Genomic DNA, 18639 nt, shown 5'->3' on the forward strand with positions numbered 1-18639 from the left:
GCTCATCGGGGAGGAGCTTGAGCGGAGGCCTTCTGACCCAGGTCTCTTCTGACTAAGACCCCATGGGTAGAATTGCCTTTCTCTCTGAGGACACGTGTCTGTGGGAGCTCTGGAGCCAGAGGGAAGGAGGAGGCTCCATGTGAGAGGGGAGCTGGGAGCAGCGGGCACCAGAGATGAATTCCACGTAATCCTACCCGCTCGCAAGACAAACCCTGCTGCCTCCTGGGATCCAGAGGCTGTGTGCATGTGTGTGAGCAGAGCGTGCAGTGTACGAGGGGCACATATAGGTGAGGCTGCACAGGGGTGACTGTCTATGTATGTGTCCTGGGGGGGGGGTGCATAGGAGTGTGGACACAGCTGGGGTTTTTCCTACTGTGTGGAGTGAGCAGGGTCTCTTCTTAGTCACTCTCTTCAGCTCCTGTAAAATCCTGAGGTTAGAGCTCACGTCCATGGCTGGCACCCAGAAGACAAAGTCCCCATCGTCCCATGCTCTGAGAGTGACCAGCCCGAGCTCTTCTGCACCACCTAACGCCAGGGGACCTGCCAAGCTTCCTGTCCAGGATGTTCCCAGCTAACTCTCCTGCCCCACCCCCGGTCAGGCACAGAGAGTCCTCCTGGCCCCATGTTGGAGCAGAGTGAACTAGCCCTGTGACCTAGGAACGGGGAGGGGACTGGGCCGAAGGTTCCAGCTGCAGGCAGCGGCTGGGGGAGATGTCCCCTTCAGGAGGCACATGGTGGCATCACAGCACAGCACAGGGCTGCAGCGGGGTCTCGTCTGGCATCCGGGGCCCTGAGTTAGGAAGGGCAGGGGTGGGACGGGAGGAGGACCTGTGTGCAGAAGCAGCAAGAGAGCAGGGCTGGTGCAGAGAGGCTGGTGGAGGAGTGCGAGGGGCCTGGCGCTGGTCAGGGTCAGGAGGACCAGTCCCCCCGAGGTCTCCAGGAGCGCCAGGGTTGAAGAAGCCCGTCCTTGCTCAGGGCCTGGGCAGAAACGCCGGGGACTGCAAGGGGCTGTCCTGTGGGGGAGGTGCACTGGCTGGTCCTCTGCTTCGGGTCTGACATCCTCTCCAAGCAGCCATGCCTCGTGACCAGCTGGTCCTCCCAGAGCCTCCTGCACAGTCGCCCGCTCGGGCCTCTGAGGAGCCTGCAGGCCCTGCGTGTGAGGAAGAGCTGCCGGGGTCTGGTGACATGGCCAGCGCTTCTCAAATCTGGGCTGGGCTCTTCTCAAATCTCATTTGGGGTGAAGGATTGGTTCCTGAGGCCCTCGTGCTGAGCCAAGTCTGTAAGGCTTCTTTGCTCAGGGCAGGATGGGCTCTGGCTGGGCCCCTCTAAGGATGTAGCAAGGAAGCTACCACACAACAGCAGGGAAGCTCCTTCCCTGACAGGTGCCCGGGGTGAGCTTCTTCCCTCTGAGCCTTTGGAGACGAGCCCTTTCTCCTGACTCAGCTGCCGTGGGAGCCTCAGGTGACAGGCAGGTTGTGGGGCGTGAGGGACCCCAGAGTGTGAGGCTGCAGGGGCGCTGGGACACGCTTCTTCTGCTGGGGTTCTGGGCCCACAGACCAGGGGTCATGTCCCCTCCTCGTCTCCTCTGCCTTCCCTCCCCTTCTCTCTCTCTTCCATTCCATCCAGCTCCTTGCAAGGGAAGACACACACGCTCCATATGACATTGTGAATTTATCCAGGGAGTGGGAAAGAGGGGAAGCCAGGTGAGTGACAAATGGGCAGACCCGTAACACACGGGAGTGATCGGGGGCCCAAGGCGATGGTAGTCACGCAGGACTTAGCAGCTACAGTAACGGCTGCCCAGGGTGTCCGTGTCCTAATCCCCGGAACTCAGAGCAAGCCTGTTTCATCTGAGTGGGCCTGTGTAATCACAGAGGGCCTTATGAAAGAGAAGGCGATGTGAAGACTGAAGCAGGGGGACATTTGAAGAAGCTGATGGATTTGAATATGGAGGAGGGCCCAGGAGCCAAGGAACGCAAGGATTGCAGCTCTAGATGTGGGAAAAGACAAAGGGAGGGATGCTCTCCTACATCCCTGCACCGGGGGCCCTGCCAACACCTTGGCTGTGTCCAGGGAAACCCACTTCCGGCTTCTGACTCCAGAGCTGTCAGAGAATAACTCTGTGTTGTTCGAAGTCCTTAAGGCTGTGACCAATTATTTTATCAGCAAAAGGAAGTGAATTCAGGGACAGACAGGCAGGCATAAGGGGAGAAAGACAGGCAGAGAGTAGACAGACTGAAGGAGGGCAGGTGATCAGGGTTTGGTGGACAGTCAGAGACACAGGTGGGTCAGAGACAGATGGAGAGATAAGCAGATAGGGAGCCTGGAGAAAGGTGAGAGGAGGAGGGCAGAACATCTGACGGGCAGGAGGCAGGACATGAGGTAGGCCGGCAGGTGGGCAGATAGAAGCAGGAAGTGGGCACAGAGGCAAGGACGGGAGAGAGTGACAGCGAGAAAGGATGGCAGGCAGGGGCCCTCAGAGCTCGTCCTTGTCTCCAACAAGCGTTACAGGAGCTTCCTGAGCTGCAAGTGGATCCCATTCTTGGGCTTCAGCACAACTCTTGGAATGGGAACAGGGACCCTGGAGGGATCGGGTGCCAGCTCAAAGCGAAGCAAGGTCAGGGCCACGGCCACCTTCATCTCATTCATGGCAAACTGCTTCCCGATGCAGTTCCTGGGTCAGGGAGGGAAAAGGAAGTGAGCAGAGGCTTCTAACCCCTGCCGGGCACAGGGCATTCAGGGCTCTCCGCCACGTGGCCCAGCCCCGATCCCTTCCTTACGGGTCACACTGAACGTGCCGCCCAAGCCTCGGTCCCCCCTCTCCCCCTGACCTTTGCAAAGGCCACCTCTCTCCAGGACTAGCTCCTAACTCCTACTTCTGCTCTCAGCAGTAGCAAGTCCTGTAGGGGGGGGTCGGCGCTCTAAGCCACAGGGTCAAGTCACGTGAATCAGTAAATGTGAATTAGTACTTTGTTCACTCGTCCACAGGCATTTTCTGGTTTCTGTCCAGGCCAGGGCACTGTAGGGGGGTGTGGGCAACTCTCGGGCCCTCAGTACCCATGGCAGACAAGCAGGGGCCCCAGTCCCCAGACAGGACAGGACAGGGTTGTGTAAGGAAGTCAGGATGGCAACCGGGAGGCTTCTTGGAGGGGCCACGGGTTAGCGCCCCTCGACCTGCTGGACCACTTGCCTCCCAGTTAATGCTCCGGCCTCCTGTCTCCCCGTAGCCCCTCAGTCAACCCGTCCCTGGAGCCTTCCCATTCTACTCCAGTAAAGCCCCTCCTCCCATCCCGTGGGCTCCTCACTGGCCTTTTCAGTCTCCTTGCCTCCCGTCCCTCTACTGCAGCCACGGCGGCTTGGGGCCTGCTGCGCCCTCCATCACAGGGAGGACACGTCGCGGGGCCTCAGCTGGCGTCACAGCGCTCTCTGGGCTGCTCCTCACTCACCTCGCACCTGTGCAGCCCCTCTTCCTCGCTCCACTCCTGTTGAGGTCCCCTCCCCCCGCCTCTGCCGGCCACATGCTCAAGACTCAGTCTAGTGACCGCCTGGCCTCCCGCCTCTGCCGCCTGCGCCTCTTTCTCCCACATCCCCAAGCAGCTTTAGTGTTAACTCAAGGACACATCATCGTCCCGTGACCAGACAGTGCCAGAAATATGGAACATTCCACAATCTTCTCAGTGAATGAATGAGTGAAAGAGTGGATGAATGCATGATGTCTGTCTTGTAAGGCAAACGTACGGACCACTACACTATGGAAACGTCGCATGTCTGTCTTGAAGAGCGGTAGTGGTTTCTTGACTGTGAACTGTTGGAGCAAGGAAAGTTACTTTCGTCTCTGTGTTCCCATCTTGTAATATATGATTTGGCACACAGAGGCAGGTTAATAAATAGCTTTCTATTTGAACAAAGTTAATTGAATTGAAAAAAAAAAAGGAGTGGATTAAAATTAAACATTAATTCTGACCTCAGAATTGAGTTGCCAGGTACCCCTTGTCCTCTGGTGGCAGCCGCATGACCTGCAGCCAATGTCTACAAGGAAGAATAGGACCCTGGCACAGATCAAATCCTAGAGCAAATTCCGGGAACGTGTTGCGTCAAGCCTGTTCTGTGAAGGTTGATTCACCAACTGAAAATTTCACAGAATTACAGGCTCAGAGACAACTTGGATTACTAAGTCATTCCAAAGTTATGGAAGTTACTATTTCGGGGAGGATCTGTAGCCGTTGAAGATTTTCACAGGAGTCATTTTCGAGTGTATCATCCAGGTTAACAGCTATTTCATGTGTGTTTTATATTTTACACGGCAGGAACTTCTCAAATGCATGTGTCCAACACGAAATAGTGAGTTTTCTCTCAAAAGCACTTGATTGCCTTCAATTTCATCCTTTTTTGCCAAAATTAGACTCTGTAGATTCTGGAACTATGGTGTATAATCCCCACTGCATATATAGAATTTTGGCAACCAGAAATGGTGTCATGTTTATATGAATATGCAGTCACAACTGTTAGGTTTGGCTACAGAAATAGAAAAGACACATGTGGCTATGTAACTTTCTTCAAACGGCAACTGTAAGTGATCACATACATGGTTTGAAGCCTCAGGAGAAGAAAAGCAGCTGGAAATCTAAATCCATGCAAACACAACTGATGATACAGTCAGAGGTGGATTGTTGAATTATGTAGAAAAGGCAGTGGGCTGGACTAGGAATGTGTGAAGAGAGAAAACTATCTTTAAAGATGACTGATAATTGTGGAAAGCAAACATCTGAAGTTTACCTTTCATGAAAAATTCTAAAGCTGAAAAGTCATACTCTTAAAGTGAGGAAAACCCTGGAATACTTTGGAAAGGTCACGGCCATGGCAATGTGGCTGGTCGTTGCGGAAGTCAGGAGGTCAAGGTCTCCGTGGCGTGCCCTGAAGGCCTTCTTGTACATGGGGACACACGCCTCCTTCTCAAAACGTCAACATACAGGGACATAACTGCATACACCACATATGAATGTAGACAGTCACACACATCAGGTAGCACCCAGTGACACCCAGATGCCCCAGGTACAGAAGGCCTCACCTGGATCCTCCTGAGAAGGGCAGGAAAGCATGGCTGTGTTGAGAAGGACCTGGTGCAAACCGGGATGGGTCAAACACCTGCAGAGAGCACCAGGGCCAGGACAGGTGGGATCAAACTCCTTGCACAAATCCCCCAGGGGACAAGAATCCCCGAGGTACAGCAGGGGAGGTGCTGGTCTGGAGAGAGCATTCCATCCCCTCCTCCATCATACCTCTGGGTTCGGCCACACCTTCGGGTTGTGGTGAAGCCCATAAAAGAAGAGGGAGAGCGGGACTCCTGTGGGGCAGGGAGGAGAGAGAGAAGACCGATGGTACCCATGGCAACAGGGGCAATGTGCACAGAAGGCCTGGGAGCCACCATGAGAGCCACCCTCCATCCCTCTGAATGAAGTGGTGCTCTTGCAAGACAGGTGGGCTGGAGGTGACCAAGCACATGAGCACAGATTAGGAGCAGGTAACCATGGCCAGGACTGAGAAGGAAAAGAATTGGAGGCTTAGTATCAGGATCACCTCACATGAAAACTCACAGTTATCAGGTGTCATCATGAGCCCTCGGGGAAAGTGCATTAACTCATCTAATCCTCACAGCAGCCCTCAAGGAAGGCACTCCTATCCGCATGTGCAGATGAGGCACCTAAGCTTCTGAGAGCTTAAGGGACATGACCATAATCCCACAGCTAGGAGGTGGCAGGGCTGGGATTCAGACCCACTGGGAGGTGAGCCAATGGGTGGCCTCCAACCATGGCAGGGCTCTCAGACCTGATCATCAGCTGCTCTCGGCCATCCACCTGAGGGCTCCTCAGAGACTGGACCATCTGACCCATGACAATGGATTCTCTGAGCTCCCTCATTTACTTAGACCTCATATGGAAAGAACCACATCTCCACCTACTTCTCTCTTAAGCCTTGGTGTCTCAAGGAATTAGAATTTTCAGGCTCTATTACAAGACCACCTTCAGGGTCTAGCATTTGTTTACTGAGCTTTTGCTGTGTTCAACTTCTATGTCAAGCATTTTACAAAACTTGTCCAAACTACAGAGTAAACATTAATTATCTTAAGGTGGAAACGAGTCAGAGCATCTCAGAACTGGGAAAGAACATGTGGATTTCTGATCTCCCACGTGGTCTTGCAGAGTGCTTAGTTTAGTGGGTGTGGGTGAAGCTCATACCTGCAGGTAAGGAGCGTCCATCAGGGAAGGTGATGGGCTTGCTCAGATCTCTGAAAATGAACGGCACTGGTGGATAGAGTCGCAGTGCCTCCTTGATGCACATGGTGGTGTAGGGCATCTGTTCCAGGTGGTCCCTGAAAGGCAGCCCATTTGAGAGCGGCAGAGCCAGACAACCAGGGGTCCTCCACTCGCGGAGGGGCGAGGTCCTCCCACCTGCTGGGCACTCACCAGGTGATGGATGCGTCATCCCCCAGGAGGCTCTGGATCTCTTCCCGGCACCTCTGCTGATGCTCAGGGTGGGAGGCCAGAGCATAGAGGGTCCAGGAGATGCCACTGGCTGTGGTGTCGTGACCCTCGAACATGAACGTATCCACTTCGGCACGGAGCTCCCTGTCAGACAAGCTGCTCCCATTCTCCATCTGCGGAGGCAGGGGGAGTGCAGGGTCTGCCCTTCCTCTGTGCTTCTGGGCAAAGCCTCAGGCCTCTCCTGCCCACACTCACTCTGGCGAAGAGGAGGATGTCCAGGAAATCCAGGTGCCTCTTGCTCCTCACCTTCTCCAGCTCTCCCTCCTTCTGCAGGTGAGCCTTCCTCATCTTGATCACTCCATCTGTCCCACAACAGTGGTTCCCAGGCAGAGCTGAGGGCTTCTGTGGGCCCAGATGCAGCACCCACCGTAGCCCTATCTGCACCTCAGGCCTAATCTGGGTACCAGGTGGATGAGGACGAGGGTGGGAATGGGCGCACATGTCAGGGCAGAGAGCTCCAGCATCGTCTGATCCAGGTCGGGAATCCCCTCAATAGCACAGCCCACGGAGGCTCTGCCTGGATGATGCTGGGAGGGGGTCTCATTCCACCGTCAGCAACGTGGTGACACATGTGTCTCCCTGCACCTCACCTGACACCCTGACGTCTCGGGTCCCAACCCCTGCACCAGGAAGTACCCAGTGTGGGTGTGTGCCAGCCCCTGAAGAGGAAGCAGGAGTCTGGGCCCTGCCTGAGGGGTCAAGACCAGGCCCTTTTACATGTGCATGATGGGGGTGGGTGGGCAGGAGCTGCCCAGAAGGATCAGAAGAACCTGTGTGTTGATGGGTGAGCTGACAGGCGCGGTGGCTCCAGCGGCCTTCAGGGGTCAGCCTGTAGATGATGTCATTCTGGTAGAAGATATTCCTCACCCGGGAAAAACTCAGATTGCTGAGGTCCTTGATGGCCTGGATGTAGGATTGGATTTTCCTGAAGGGAGAGGATGCAGAGGAGACTGGAGTGGAGGGAGCCTCTGACCTGGAGTCGGAGTGGGGCTCCGGGTGGGGATTCCTCAGTCAGCGGGGACAGGCAGCACTGAGGCTTTGTTATTTCTGCCTCACAGCCCAGGAGACCCTCAGTCCTTTACAAGTGGCCTGAGCAGCCAGGCTTCTCCCTGTGCAGGAATCAGGGACCTGTGACTGAGTCAAGGTTGGTCTGGGTGGAATTTGACTGTGGTCCATGGCTCTGTGCAGAATGTTGCTTTCTGTGCTGATAAGCGTCCACGCTGCCTTAACTGCCTCTCAGGTAAGTCCTCCCCAGCTGGTGAGAACAAGGACCCTGCCGTTGAAAGGTTGTCACTGACCTGTCTGTCTGGATGCTGCCCTGGTGGCTGAAGGCGCACTTCATGATGGTGTCCAGGGTCATCAAGGAGACGTGTCCAAGGACCTCCAGATGTGAGTCCAGGCTGACGAGCTCCTCCCACTTGTCCTGTGGTGGGAGGGGAACATTGACCCTGCTCTGCTCCCCCAGAAGGCCTGTGCTGACAAGGCCGGGCTCTCTGTCTCTAAATCTTTGGATGAGATTTCCTCACTTTCTAAGCAGATGTGTTTTAGCAATTTAAGGCTGTATCACACATGTGTAATGTGACGTCTATTTTCTCAGAATCTTTTATTATATAATTAATCATGTTCTCTCATAATATTCTGTATTAGTTCCAAAGTTTAGGAACAAGTGTTGATCATAACCACCTTATGGGAGGCCAGAAAGCATAGTTTCTCAGGGAACAAATGTGGAGTCTTTTGTGTCCTCAGATTGAAACCGGACAGGTGATGCCCAACACTAGTATGCAAATATTTCAAGGCAAGGAAAAGCTTATGGGGCTCTATTGGGGCTCCTAGGAAGGGACATTAGGTACTTCAATTCCTTTGATTCATTTAATGTTACCTGAGACCAGGTGGTGCCCAGTCCGGATGAGAGGTGATGCTTGTGAAGACCCAGCTCTCTGTGTGTAAACCTGGCCTCATTTCCTCCCATGAGTGGCTCAATTCCATGCAGAGGCCCTGGACTCCATGCCATAGTCTATCTGAGTGACATCCTGGGATGCCCACTCTACCACTGAAGCTGCCATTGTCCAGGGCAGCCAGGGGCAGTTTGCACTGCTGTCCAGGGGAATGACCCTTGCTCTTTCCTTTGTGTTGAAGATGTGGAGATGAGAGGAGAGTGGACTCTCAATACACCATGGCCCTGCTTTCCCTTTCCTTGGATCCAAGCTGGTGCTGGGATACCCCTCTGTCCCATCCAGTTTTGGTGAGCACTGTCTCAGAGTACGTTCTGAATGCATAATTCTGGGGGCTGTGTCTGACGGATGCCTGAGGGACACAAGTGTTTGAGAGTGGACCTTTTTTTTTTTTTTTTTTGCGGTACGCGGGCCTCTCACTGTTGTGGCCTCTTCCATTGCAGAGCACAGGCTCCAGATGCGCAGGCTCAGCGGCCATGGCTCACGGGCCCAGCTGCTCCGCGGCATGTGAGATCCTCCCGGACTGGGGCACGAACCCATATCCCCTGCATCGGCAGGCGGACTCTCAACCACTGCTCCACCAGGGAAGCCCCTGAGAGTGGACTTTGTCAGCTGTGCTGGATGTGAGTGGGTCCAGGTGACGAGGGATAGACTCACCAGCATCACTCGGACAGAGTCGGCCATGAGACCCACGTAGGGCTTCAGGATGTCATAGTGGAAGGCTGGGGTCAGCATCCGCCGGTGCTGGAACCACGTCTGCCCCTCCAACACAAGCAAACCATTCCCTGGGCCACAGATGGGTGTGCATGTGGGTCGGGGAGCCTGGATCAGAGGGACGACTGGGCACAGCTTGGGAGGATCCAAGGGTGTCAGGAAAAGACACATCATAGGCAAAGGTAGGAAAGGCTAGTACAGTTCAGGAATGTGAATTTCCAGAATGGCTGGTCCATAGGATGTGATTATGACAGCTGTGAGACAGAGGTTGAAGAAGAGCAGGGGGGCAGGTGATAGAAGGAATTAGTTAATAGTCAGGCTGAGAATATCGCAGAGGACTGAGAAGTGATGAAGAAGAGGCTGAGCTTCAGGAGGGCTCTCAGCACCTGTACAAAGGGTGAGAGTTTCACTGGAATGAGAGAAATGAGGCTTGACTGAGAGATGAGGTGGTGACAGGGTGCCTGGTACCCATTGTTCTCCATTAAGCAAAGTGGTAGCTCTTGGTAAACCTAACTGGTGGGTGGACTGCAGTTGTATTTAAATGTACTTACCAATCCAGGGGATCAGCATTCTATAGGAATCGTGAGACTTTGGGTCTGAAAGGGAAGGAAGGGAAGTGGAGGGCACCGAACAAGGCAGGCAGCCCCCAGAGCAGCTGTGGCAGCTCCCATTCCTCATGCTGGTCAGCTGGCAGTCTGTCTCTAGCCACCTCCCTCTTGCCTCCCATCCCTGACTCTCTCTGTCCTGATGGTCACTGTGGGCCCAGGAAGGCAGACTCAGTGTCCCAGCAGCAGAACACCCACAGGACTAAGACGGTGAATCGGCAAGAAAGATAGGCTCTGCTCAGCGCCACAGAGTAAGAAAGGAGCCTGTGGTTTCCTCCAGTTTGTGGTGGTTTGGCCATTTCATGACCCAGGACAGGCAACAGTGAGAGGTGCCAAACCTACATCAGTGTGGACAGGGAACTGTCTTCCAGACCCGGGATCATCTCAGTTGGGTTAAAACAAGAAAGAAAGTAAGACAGGAAAGAGAAGCCAGCCCCACCCGGGTGTTGAAGCACTCACTGTGCGTGAGTGATGCTGGCCTTAGTCTGGCTTGTGGGCTGCAAGGACGGCTGGTAGGGAGCCAGGTACTGATGGCTGTAGTGCCAGTTTCTTCTGGAATTTCACAGATCCAGGGCCATGTACCCGAGAGGGAAGACTTTCTCCTGCTGGGATGTGGGTTTCCCTCTCACCTGATCTCCCCAGGACCACCTTCATGTAGTCAGGGTCATAGATCAACACCAGGGCTTTCGTCCCCCACAGCCAGCGAGCACAGGCACTTGGGTATTTCTCTACCCACTTCAGTAGGGGTTGCAGCTCGGTCTCGTCTTGGAACTGTCCCCAAGGGAAAGATAAATCAATAAAACCCTTCTCTGAGTTCCAGTGCTGGAGTGGGGGTGAAGGGCAGGATGGGTACAGGGAGATCGTTCTGGATCGATCAGCAGAATTAGGAATTTGGAACTATTTCTTCTGATCTGGGCTCTGCCCCAGACCTGCTGGCTGTCCACCTTTGTCCTAAGACCACATTCTGTCCCCTTGTCGGGTAGAGCCCTGGGCCACCAGTACGAACTGCCTACAGAAACTTACATCAGGGATTCACTCCCTGGTGTAGAGAACTTTGGGAGGTGATTCGTACAACATTTGCATGAGCAATTTATGATAATTCGTATCACTTGGTAAGTAGTTTTGTCATATAATTTTGTTTATTTAGAGAATAAAATATATTATAAAAATTAAATTTATAAATTAATTTCATGTTGCTATACTGGTTGTTATATATTTTCAGTAGTACCCCAGCATACATATAAATGTTTGTTAATTTGAAAGTGTCGGATGTATATGGATAAGTGAGAAAAATTATATACTAAACTGTGTTTGTATCATATTATTTTACATATTGCGTGTGTACACAGATTCTGGATGTATATATGGAAATGGTATTGAACTAAGGTTTTGATATGTGGATTATTTTATCCCATTTTCATTTACCAGTGTCCAGAAACTTGTGTGCACTTCCCACTGCCTAGAGGAGTCTCTTGAAACTCCTCGGTGTGGACCACAAAGGCCCTTGCTTTCTGGCTTTACCCTCTCTATTCTTGCCTCCTGCTGGGCTGGCGAGTCCACAGGACCCTTTGCTCTTCCCCCAAAGATGCTGCTGCCTGTGCGCCTTGCACTGGCCCCACCTGCTCACACTTCTAAGCCTCTGCCCAGGTTCTTTCCTCTACCTGATGTGCCCCTCCTCTTAGTCACAGAGCAACTGCCTCTCCTTAACCTTGCAGATTCAACTTCATTTTATCACCTCTGGATTTCTCATCAACATTTGGTCCTAGGCATGTTCCATGCAGTCACCTCATCTTTAATTCAATGGCTTCTGTGTAACTCAAAGCAACCATCCGCCACTTTGGTATCTAATCTCTGCCTGCATCCTTCTACCATCAGGACTCACCAGCTCTGAGGCAACTTGCCTACTGTGGGATGGGTTCCTTCACTGAGCACATATTTACTGAGCATCTACTATGTGCCAGGCACTGGTTTAAGGCACTGAATGAGGATGCGGCTGTAGATGCTTGTCTGTTTGGAGCCTCCAGGAGGAGACAGCGAGATTGAGGACATGACAACCGTAGGGGCTCATGAATGTGTGATGGAGGGAAGACCAAGCCTCTGGGGAAGCTCTGGGGAAGGGGCCCTAACTCGGACCTGGACATTAGAAAGCTCTTTGTCATGCATGTACTCATTCGTTGAGTCATCATTTACCCAGATGCTCTCAGGTTACAAAGAGGAACCAGAGGAAGGCTCTCCCAGAAGGAGCTCACAGCTATGACACTGCAGACAAAACTAGCTGAAACTGGTTAGCACTGCCTTATGAGAAGGACAGCCAAGGGAAGAAGTGTTGTCCCCTCCGCTCCTGGGAGACCCAGAAAGACATCTTGGAGGAGGTGGCTTGGGGTTGAGCCTTTGTAGACAGACATATGAGGGACAAGATCATTCCAGGTAGAGGGCACATGGGAGCAGGGTCCCAGAGGCCAGAATGCCCAGGCAGGCGGGGAGGACGCTGAGTAAGCTGGGGTACAGGAGATTAGGAAGGAGAGGGGAGAGAGGTACTGGGCCTGCCCACGTGGGGCTCGGGCTGTTTCCGGTTCCCGTCTTTAGCTCCACTCTACTCTAATCACGCTGCAGAGAAAGGGAGGCCTCAGCTCTCTGCAACCCCTGATTTTCTCCCAGCATTTGTTCAGTCCACAAACCCTTGATGAGCCCCTCTCCAGGTGGCCCCTGACGTGGCTCTGAGCCCCCCGCCGACCAGGCTAGTGCTGCCAGTGCTGGGTGGGTAGGCGCTGTCCCCGCCCAGCCTGCAAGCCGCTCCTTCCCTCCTTCCTGTCCCTCCACACACTGGATGGGCAGCCCTCTGCGCAGGCTCCGTGCAGGGTGCTGGGGGTGAGGGGGATTTCACGCTCGGTTCCGAGAGCACATAGTCCAGTGAGGGAGGACACCAGGCGGGTGACCTCACCCTGTGGATGCTGCAACTCAAATGTCAGTTCTCCTTACCTGGCATCATCCTGGGAACCTCGCTCATGTGTGCCAGCAACTTGTCAGGGTTTAAGCACCGAAATCAGGAGACTGGAAAATTCCTCAGTCTTAAACCGAGCCAGTTTGTCCCTACAGCTGACATAAACCCCCACCCAGCAGGTGGGCCTCTTTTCCTGTGACCTGACACCTTCCTAGATTCCTGTCTGTCATCTCCACGGACAGTGAGCCCACAGGGCAGCATCCAGCAGACTGATGTCTGTGCTCCCAGGCAAGCTCAGGGCCAGGCAGAGAGGATGCGATTGAGGGATGGGGCAGGGAAGCATCTAGAAGCCTGTTCTATGAGAACAGCTGAAGCTGCTCAGCCTGGAGACGGGGGAGACTCAGGAAGGAAGAGCCACTGTCCTCAAAGTGCAGGGCTGCCAGGACAGCCTGCAGATCTCCCTAAGGAAGGAGTGTCTGACAGACCCAAGGACACCAGCACGGGGTCCTGGGAGGGAGGGAGCTCCCCGGACTGGGATGAGGAGCCAAGACCTGAGAGGTAAGCTGGGTCCTTTTGTGAGGCCACGTGCTCGCCCCACAATAAGGCTTCATCCCATGGACTTGCTCACCAGGACCATGGTCTGAGAGCCCCGGCCCTCCCTGCCCTCCTACTTCCCCATCCCACTCCATCCTACCTCCTGCATGTGCCCATAGAGCCAGTGGGAAGGAGGAGACGGGAACTGCTGGAGGGCTTTGAGCAGCCACTGTCTGTGCAGGTAGAGCTGTGCTGCCTTGAGCAGAAGCAGAACCAGGCCGAGCAGGGAGGCCACCTGCAGGAGCCCAGAGACACCGCCCAGGGCTCTGGGGGCGCTCAGCACAGAGACACTCATGGTGCAGTGGCTTCTGGATTGCTGACTGTCCCTGAAGGTGGCTGACCTCCCCTGAGCACGCTGCCTGGTCAGGGAGGCCTGCCCCGCCCACCTGGGTGAGGGTGAAGGTGACGACAGAGCTCAGACCTGGGCCTCCCGAGTTGCCTTTTGTTTTTTTTTTTTTTAATTTAAACCAGTATCTGTTACAAAATGTAAGTAATATAAAGAGACGATAATATTTATAAATAGAAATGGGAGTTTAGGTTGTAGCAGGATCCTGCAAACTATCACGTGCTTACTTTTTAAAAAACTTATACAAATGGAAATAGAACAGAAAAATGAATGTTTTTTTAAAACTTCTTTGAATAACATATCACTGTGATATCTTGTTTAACACTGTGGTATTGTACAGAACCAGAGTTTAAGTCTGTAGTATCATCTAGCTGTGGAGTACCCTGCATGACCACATGAATCATTTTCATTCGTCTCATGCAACTGAAAATTCCATCTCCCCCGCTTTTTTTTTTAACTAACCAGTAAGTTACTGAACACTGAGGGTATGGATGCTTAATATTTTCTTAAGTTTGCAGTGATATGTCTGTGTCAATACCCCTGCCTTCCTTCTTAAGAAATGAGAGAATACAAATTTGAAATGCAGTAAATATGGCTACTACTGAAATATGATAGTCTTAGTTTTAAAAAAGGTTTAGGATTATGTACTTAATATTTAAATAAATTTAATTCAGATCTCTTGCTTTAGTCACCTTTTGAGGCTTAAAGATTCTTAAAGCAAGATTCCTTTCAGAGTCATTGTTTTCACCTTGCTATTTATTATTGACTTAATCTGTGTTTGTCTGCATCCTCCATTCTTTCTCTCTGTACGATCATGCCTTCATCTCTCAGCAATGTTTCTGGAGGCTCTACCTCGTACCAGACACTTTACTAGAAGCTGGAGATACGGTCACAGATAAACAGATACAGTCGCTGTCCTCGTGCAGCTGGGTCCAGGCGATGCAGGAGGGAACGTCTACCCTTCTGGGGTTGGCACCTTACCATTCTGCCACCATCATGTCTGAGTGGCACTGCTGAATCCTATTCCAAGAATCTGATTCTAATCTCATGGCCAAGGCGTCCATCTGCTATAGTCAACTGTGGTTGGTGGTGAATAGGGCTTTCAAAGGCCCACCCTTTGCGAGGGAAGAGATCTCAGAGCAGACATCCAAAGGAATGTCAAATACATGAATGAGTAGATGGGTAGAAGGACTCATTTGTTTATTTGTAACTATGTGTTGAGTACTTACTTTGGATCAATTACCATCCTAGGAGCTAGAGATCCAGCAGTGAACAACAAGATCCCTGCTGTTGTGGAGCTCCTGTTCTAGTGGGGGTGTGGGCGGGGCTGACAATCCTGCCCTGAACTGAGACGTGTCCTGCTTGAATTCATTCTTGGGGCTGCTCTGTGTTCCCAGGTCACGTCCATCACTGGGACTGCCCTGCTCTGTTGATCCAGTGCAGACACTGACTGGTGGGAGCCTCTTACCTCCCCAGCTGTGTTACCTGGTTTTCCTGGATCTCCTCTTGTTGGCCCAGAGGACTTGGGGTCTGTGTTTCCGCACTGGATCATGCCTCCTTTCTGATTGCTTGGTGCCCAAGCCAGCCAGCTGCCTGCAAATCATTCTTCATTGGCACTGCCTTTGTTCTACCCGATTATGTATGGCATTCTAATTCCTGACTCTGCCAATATTAGAGGGGTTGAAAGAAATCTCAGTATTATAAGAGCTAGAAATATTTGGTTGTGGTTGCTATATTAGGCCAGTATAAATTGAGAGGTGATTAAGCACCATGAGTAGTATAATTTACGTAAGAGAAATTATCTACTTATTGAGTCTATATATTCTCTGATGGCCATCAGTGTAATGGAAACATCACTGGAGGTGTTTTAGTGGTTCCATCGGTCAACTCTTAAGTCAGAAAAGTGACAACTGCATCAAAAAAAGACCAGAATTTCTCAAAATCAAAATAATCTGGAAATCAAATACAACAATTTTCATGAACAAACTGGGCTTTGGCTGACTCTCTGTGGCTGACTCCAGTAGGAGCCATCTTAGCTCCACTCTGCTGATAATCGCTCGGCCTCCTTCTCTTGAGAAAACACTGGCTCTCACCGTGTGCCCTCACCCCCCGCATCCCCCCAGGGCTGAGTGCTGGCTCACTCAGTGGGTAAGCACTGCCCTTCCCCAGCCTGCAAGCTGCTCCTTTCTCTCCATCCTCTCTCACTCCACACACTGCGCAGAGCATCTCTCCAGGTCAGGCTCTGTGCTGGGTACTGGCATACAGGAAGGGGATGATATCTCAGCCCCAGGAAGCTCGCAGTACGGGGTATGAGGGAAGAGAGCCCAGAGATGAACAGACCCTATTTAATGGCACAAGTCAAACGTCAGTATCCTTTGCTTAGAGGCCATCCTTGAGGCCTGATTGATCACTTTGCCTGGGAATATCACAGTTTTAACCACTCAGAGTCCTGCATTCCACCAAACCGAGCCAGTTGGCCCCCCTCTGGCTGACATAACCCCCCACCCAGCAGGTGGGCCTCTTTTCCTGTCACCTGACACCTTCTTAGATTCCTGTCTATCATCTCCATGGACTGTGAACCCACAGGACAGCATCCATCAGACTGACATCTGTGCTCCCAGGCAGGCTCAGGGCCAGACAGAGAGGATGCGATTGAGGGATGGGGCAGGGAAGCATCTAGAAAACTGTTCTATGAGAACAGGTGAAGCTACTCAGCCTGGAGAGCAGGGAGACTTAGTAAGAAGAGCAATTGTCTTCAAAGTGCAGGGCTGCTAGGACGGCCTGCAGATCTGCCTAAGGAAGGAGTGTCTGACAGACCTGAGGACAGCAGCACGGGGTCCTGGGAGGGAGTGAGCTCCCCGGACTGGGACGAGGAGCCAAGACCTGAGAGGTAAGCTGGGTTTTTCCCAGGAACCACGTGCTTGTTACACAACAAGACTTTGTCCTGTGGACTTGCTGACCAGGACCATGCTCTGAGAGCCCTGGCCCTCCCTGCCCTCCCACTCCCCTCGTCCCACCCCTTCCAACCTCCTGGTTGTGCCCGTGGCTAATTAGAAGCCCTTCAAGAACATTTTTATAATCACATTGGAGAGATCAGTTTTGCAATATCAATAGCAAAACCATTTCTCCATTCAAATACATGAGAATTTCAAGATTAAGTTTTATCTTTAACCTAAATTATGATATTTTCCTACTAATAAGTTTAATTTGAACTGCAACCAGAAAATGTGCTCAACTGGGACTGCATCCCTTGCTTCCATCATCCAAAGAGGGTCCACCAGTTTCAGTCCTACTTTATTGAAGTACTACAGTTGTAGCAGGAGTAGTTTAAAATTCCCTTTTATCCTTTGTTAGAATGGATATTTATTACGTTGAGGTAGGTTCCCTCTATGCCCACTATCTGGAGAGTTTTTATCATAAATGGCTGTTGAATTTTGTCAAAAGCTTTTCCTGCATCTATTGAGGTGATCATATGGTTTTTATTTTTTAATTTGTTAATATGGTGTATCACATTGATTGATTTGAGTATATTGAAGGATCCTCGCATCCCTGGGATAAAGCCCACTTGATCATGTTGTATGATCTTTTTAGTGTGCTGTTGGTTTCTGTTTGCTACTATTTTGTTGAGGATTTTTGTGTCTATAATCCAGGAGCATGGTATATTTCTCCATCTGTTTATGTTTATGAAGATATTGGTCTGTAATTTTCTTGTTTTGTGATATGCTTGTCTGGTTTTGGTATCAGGGTGATGGTGGCCTTGTAGAACGAATTTGGGAGTATTTCTCCTCTGCAGTTTTTTGGAAAAGTTTGAGAAGGATAGTTGTTAACTCTTCTCTAAATATTTAATAGAATTCGCCTGTGAAGCCATCTGGTCCTAGGCTTTTGTTTGTTGGAAGATTTTTAATTACAGTTTCAATTTCATTACCTGTGATTGGTCTGTTTATATTTTCTAATTCCTGGTTCAATCTTGGAAAGTTGTACCTTTCCAAGAATTTGTCCATTTCTTCCAGGTTGTCCATTTTATTGGCATATAGTTGCTTATAGTAGTCCCTTATGATGCTTTGTGTTTCTGCAGTGTCAGTTGTAATCTCTCCATTTTCATTTATAATTTTATTGATTTGAGTCCTCTCCTTTTTTCTTGATGAGTCTGGCTAAAGGTTTATCAATTTTGTTTATCTTCTCAAAGAACCAACTTTTAGTTTTATTGATCTTTGCTATTGTTTTCTTTGTTTCTATTTCATTTATTTTTGCTCTGATCTTTATGATTTCTTTCCTTCTACTAGGGTTTTCTTTGTTCTTTCTTTTTCTAATTGCTTTAGGTGTAAGGTTAGATTGTTTATTTGACATTTTTCTTGTTTCTTGAGGTGAGCTTGAATTGCTATAAACTTTCCTCTTAGAACTGCTTTTGCTGTGTCCCATATGTTTTGGGTTGTCGTGTTTTCATTGTCATGTTTCTAGGTGTTTTTTTCTTCTTCTTCTTTGATTTCTTCAGTGATCTCCTGGTTATTTAGCAGTGCACTGTTTAGCCTCCATGTATTTGTGTTTTTTACAGTTTTTTTCCTGTAATTACCTTCTAATCTCATAGCATTGTGGTTGGAAAAGATGCTTGCTACAATTTTAATTTTCTTAAATTTTCCAAGGCTTGATTTGTGACCCAAGATGTGATCTATTCTGGAGAATGTTCCATGTGCACTTGAGAAGAAAGTGTATTCTTCTGCTTTCAGCTGCAATGTCCTAAAAATATCAATTAAGTCTATCTGGTCTATTGTGTCATTTAAAGCTTGTGTTTCCTTATTAATTTTCTGTCTGGATGATCTGTCCATTGGTGTAAGTGAGATGTTAAAGTCCCCCATTATTATTGTGTTACTGTCGATTTCTCCTTTTATGGCTGTTAACATTTGCCTTATGTATTGAGGTGCTCCTATGTTGGGTGCATAAATATTTA

General features: G+C 50.7%; 1 protein-coding gene across 2 annotated transcripts; it reads right to left on the reverse strand.

Moving 5' to 3' along the window:
- Positions 1-1287: 1287 nt before the first annotated feature.
- On the reverse strand, positions 1288-13756 carry LOC132431875 (taurochenodeoxycholic 6 alpha-hydroxylase-like). 2 transcript variants are annotated; one of them, XM_060021625.1, is made up of 12 exons: positions 13449-13756; positions 10443-10584; positions 9760-9804; positions 9152-9279; positions 7841-7965; positions 7313-7467; positions 6738-6844; positions 6465-6655; positions 6237-6370; positions 5280-5344; positions 5069-5145; positions 1288-2674 (listed from the first exon to the last, which is right to left on the reverse strand). In XM_060021625.1, the coding sequence occupies exons 1-12, from the start codon at positions 13641-13643 to the stop codon at positions 2506-2508; spliced, it is 1533 nt and encodes a 510-aa protein (XP_059877608.1). In that variant the 5' UTR covers positions 13644-13756; the 3' UTR covers positions 1288-2505. The 2 variants fall into 2 exon arrangements, with proteins under 2 accessions (XP_059877608.1, XP_059877613.1); XM_060021630.1 differs by lacking the exon at positions 13449-13756 and having other exon boundaries at positions 1289-2674; positions 10273-10556.
- Positions 13757-18639: the final 4883 nt, after the last annotated feature.

The sequence above is a fragment of the Delphinus delphis genome, chromosome 1, assembly GCF_949987515.2.
Source record: "Delphinus delphis chromosome 1, mDelDel1.2, whole genome shotgun sequence".
NCBI classification, from domain to species: domain Eukaryota; kingdom Metazoa; phylum Chordata; class Mammalia; order Artiodactyla; family Delphinidae; genus Delphinus; species Delphinus delphis.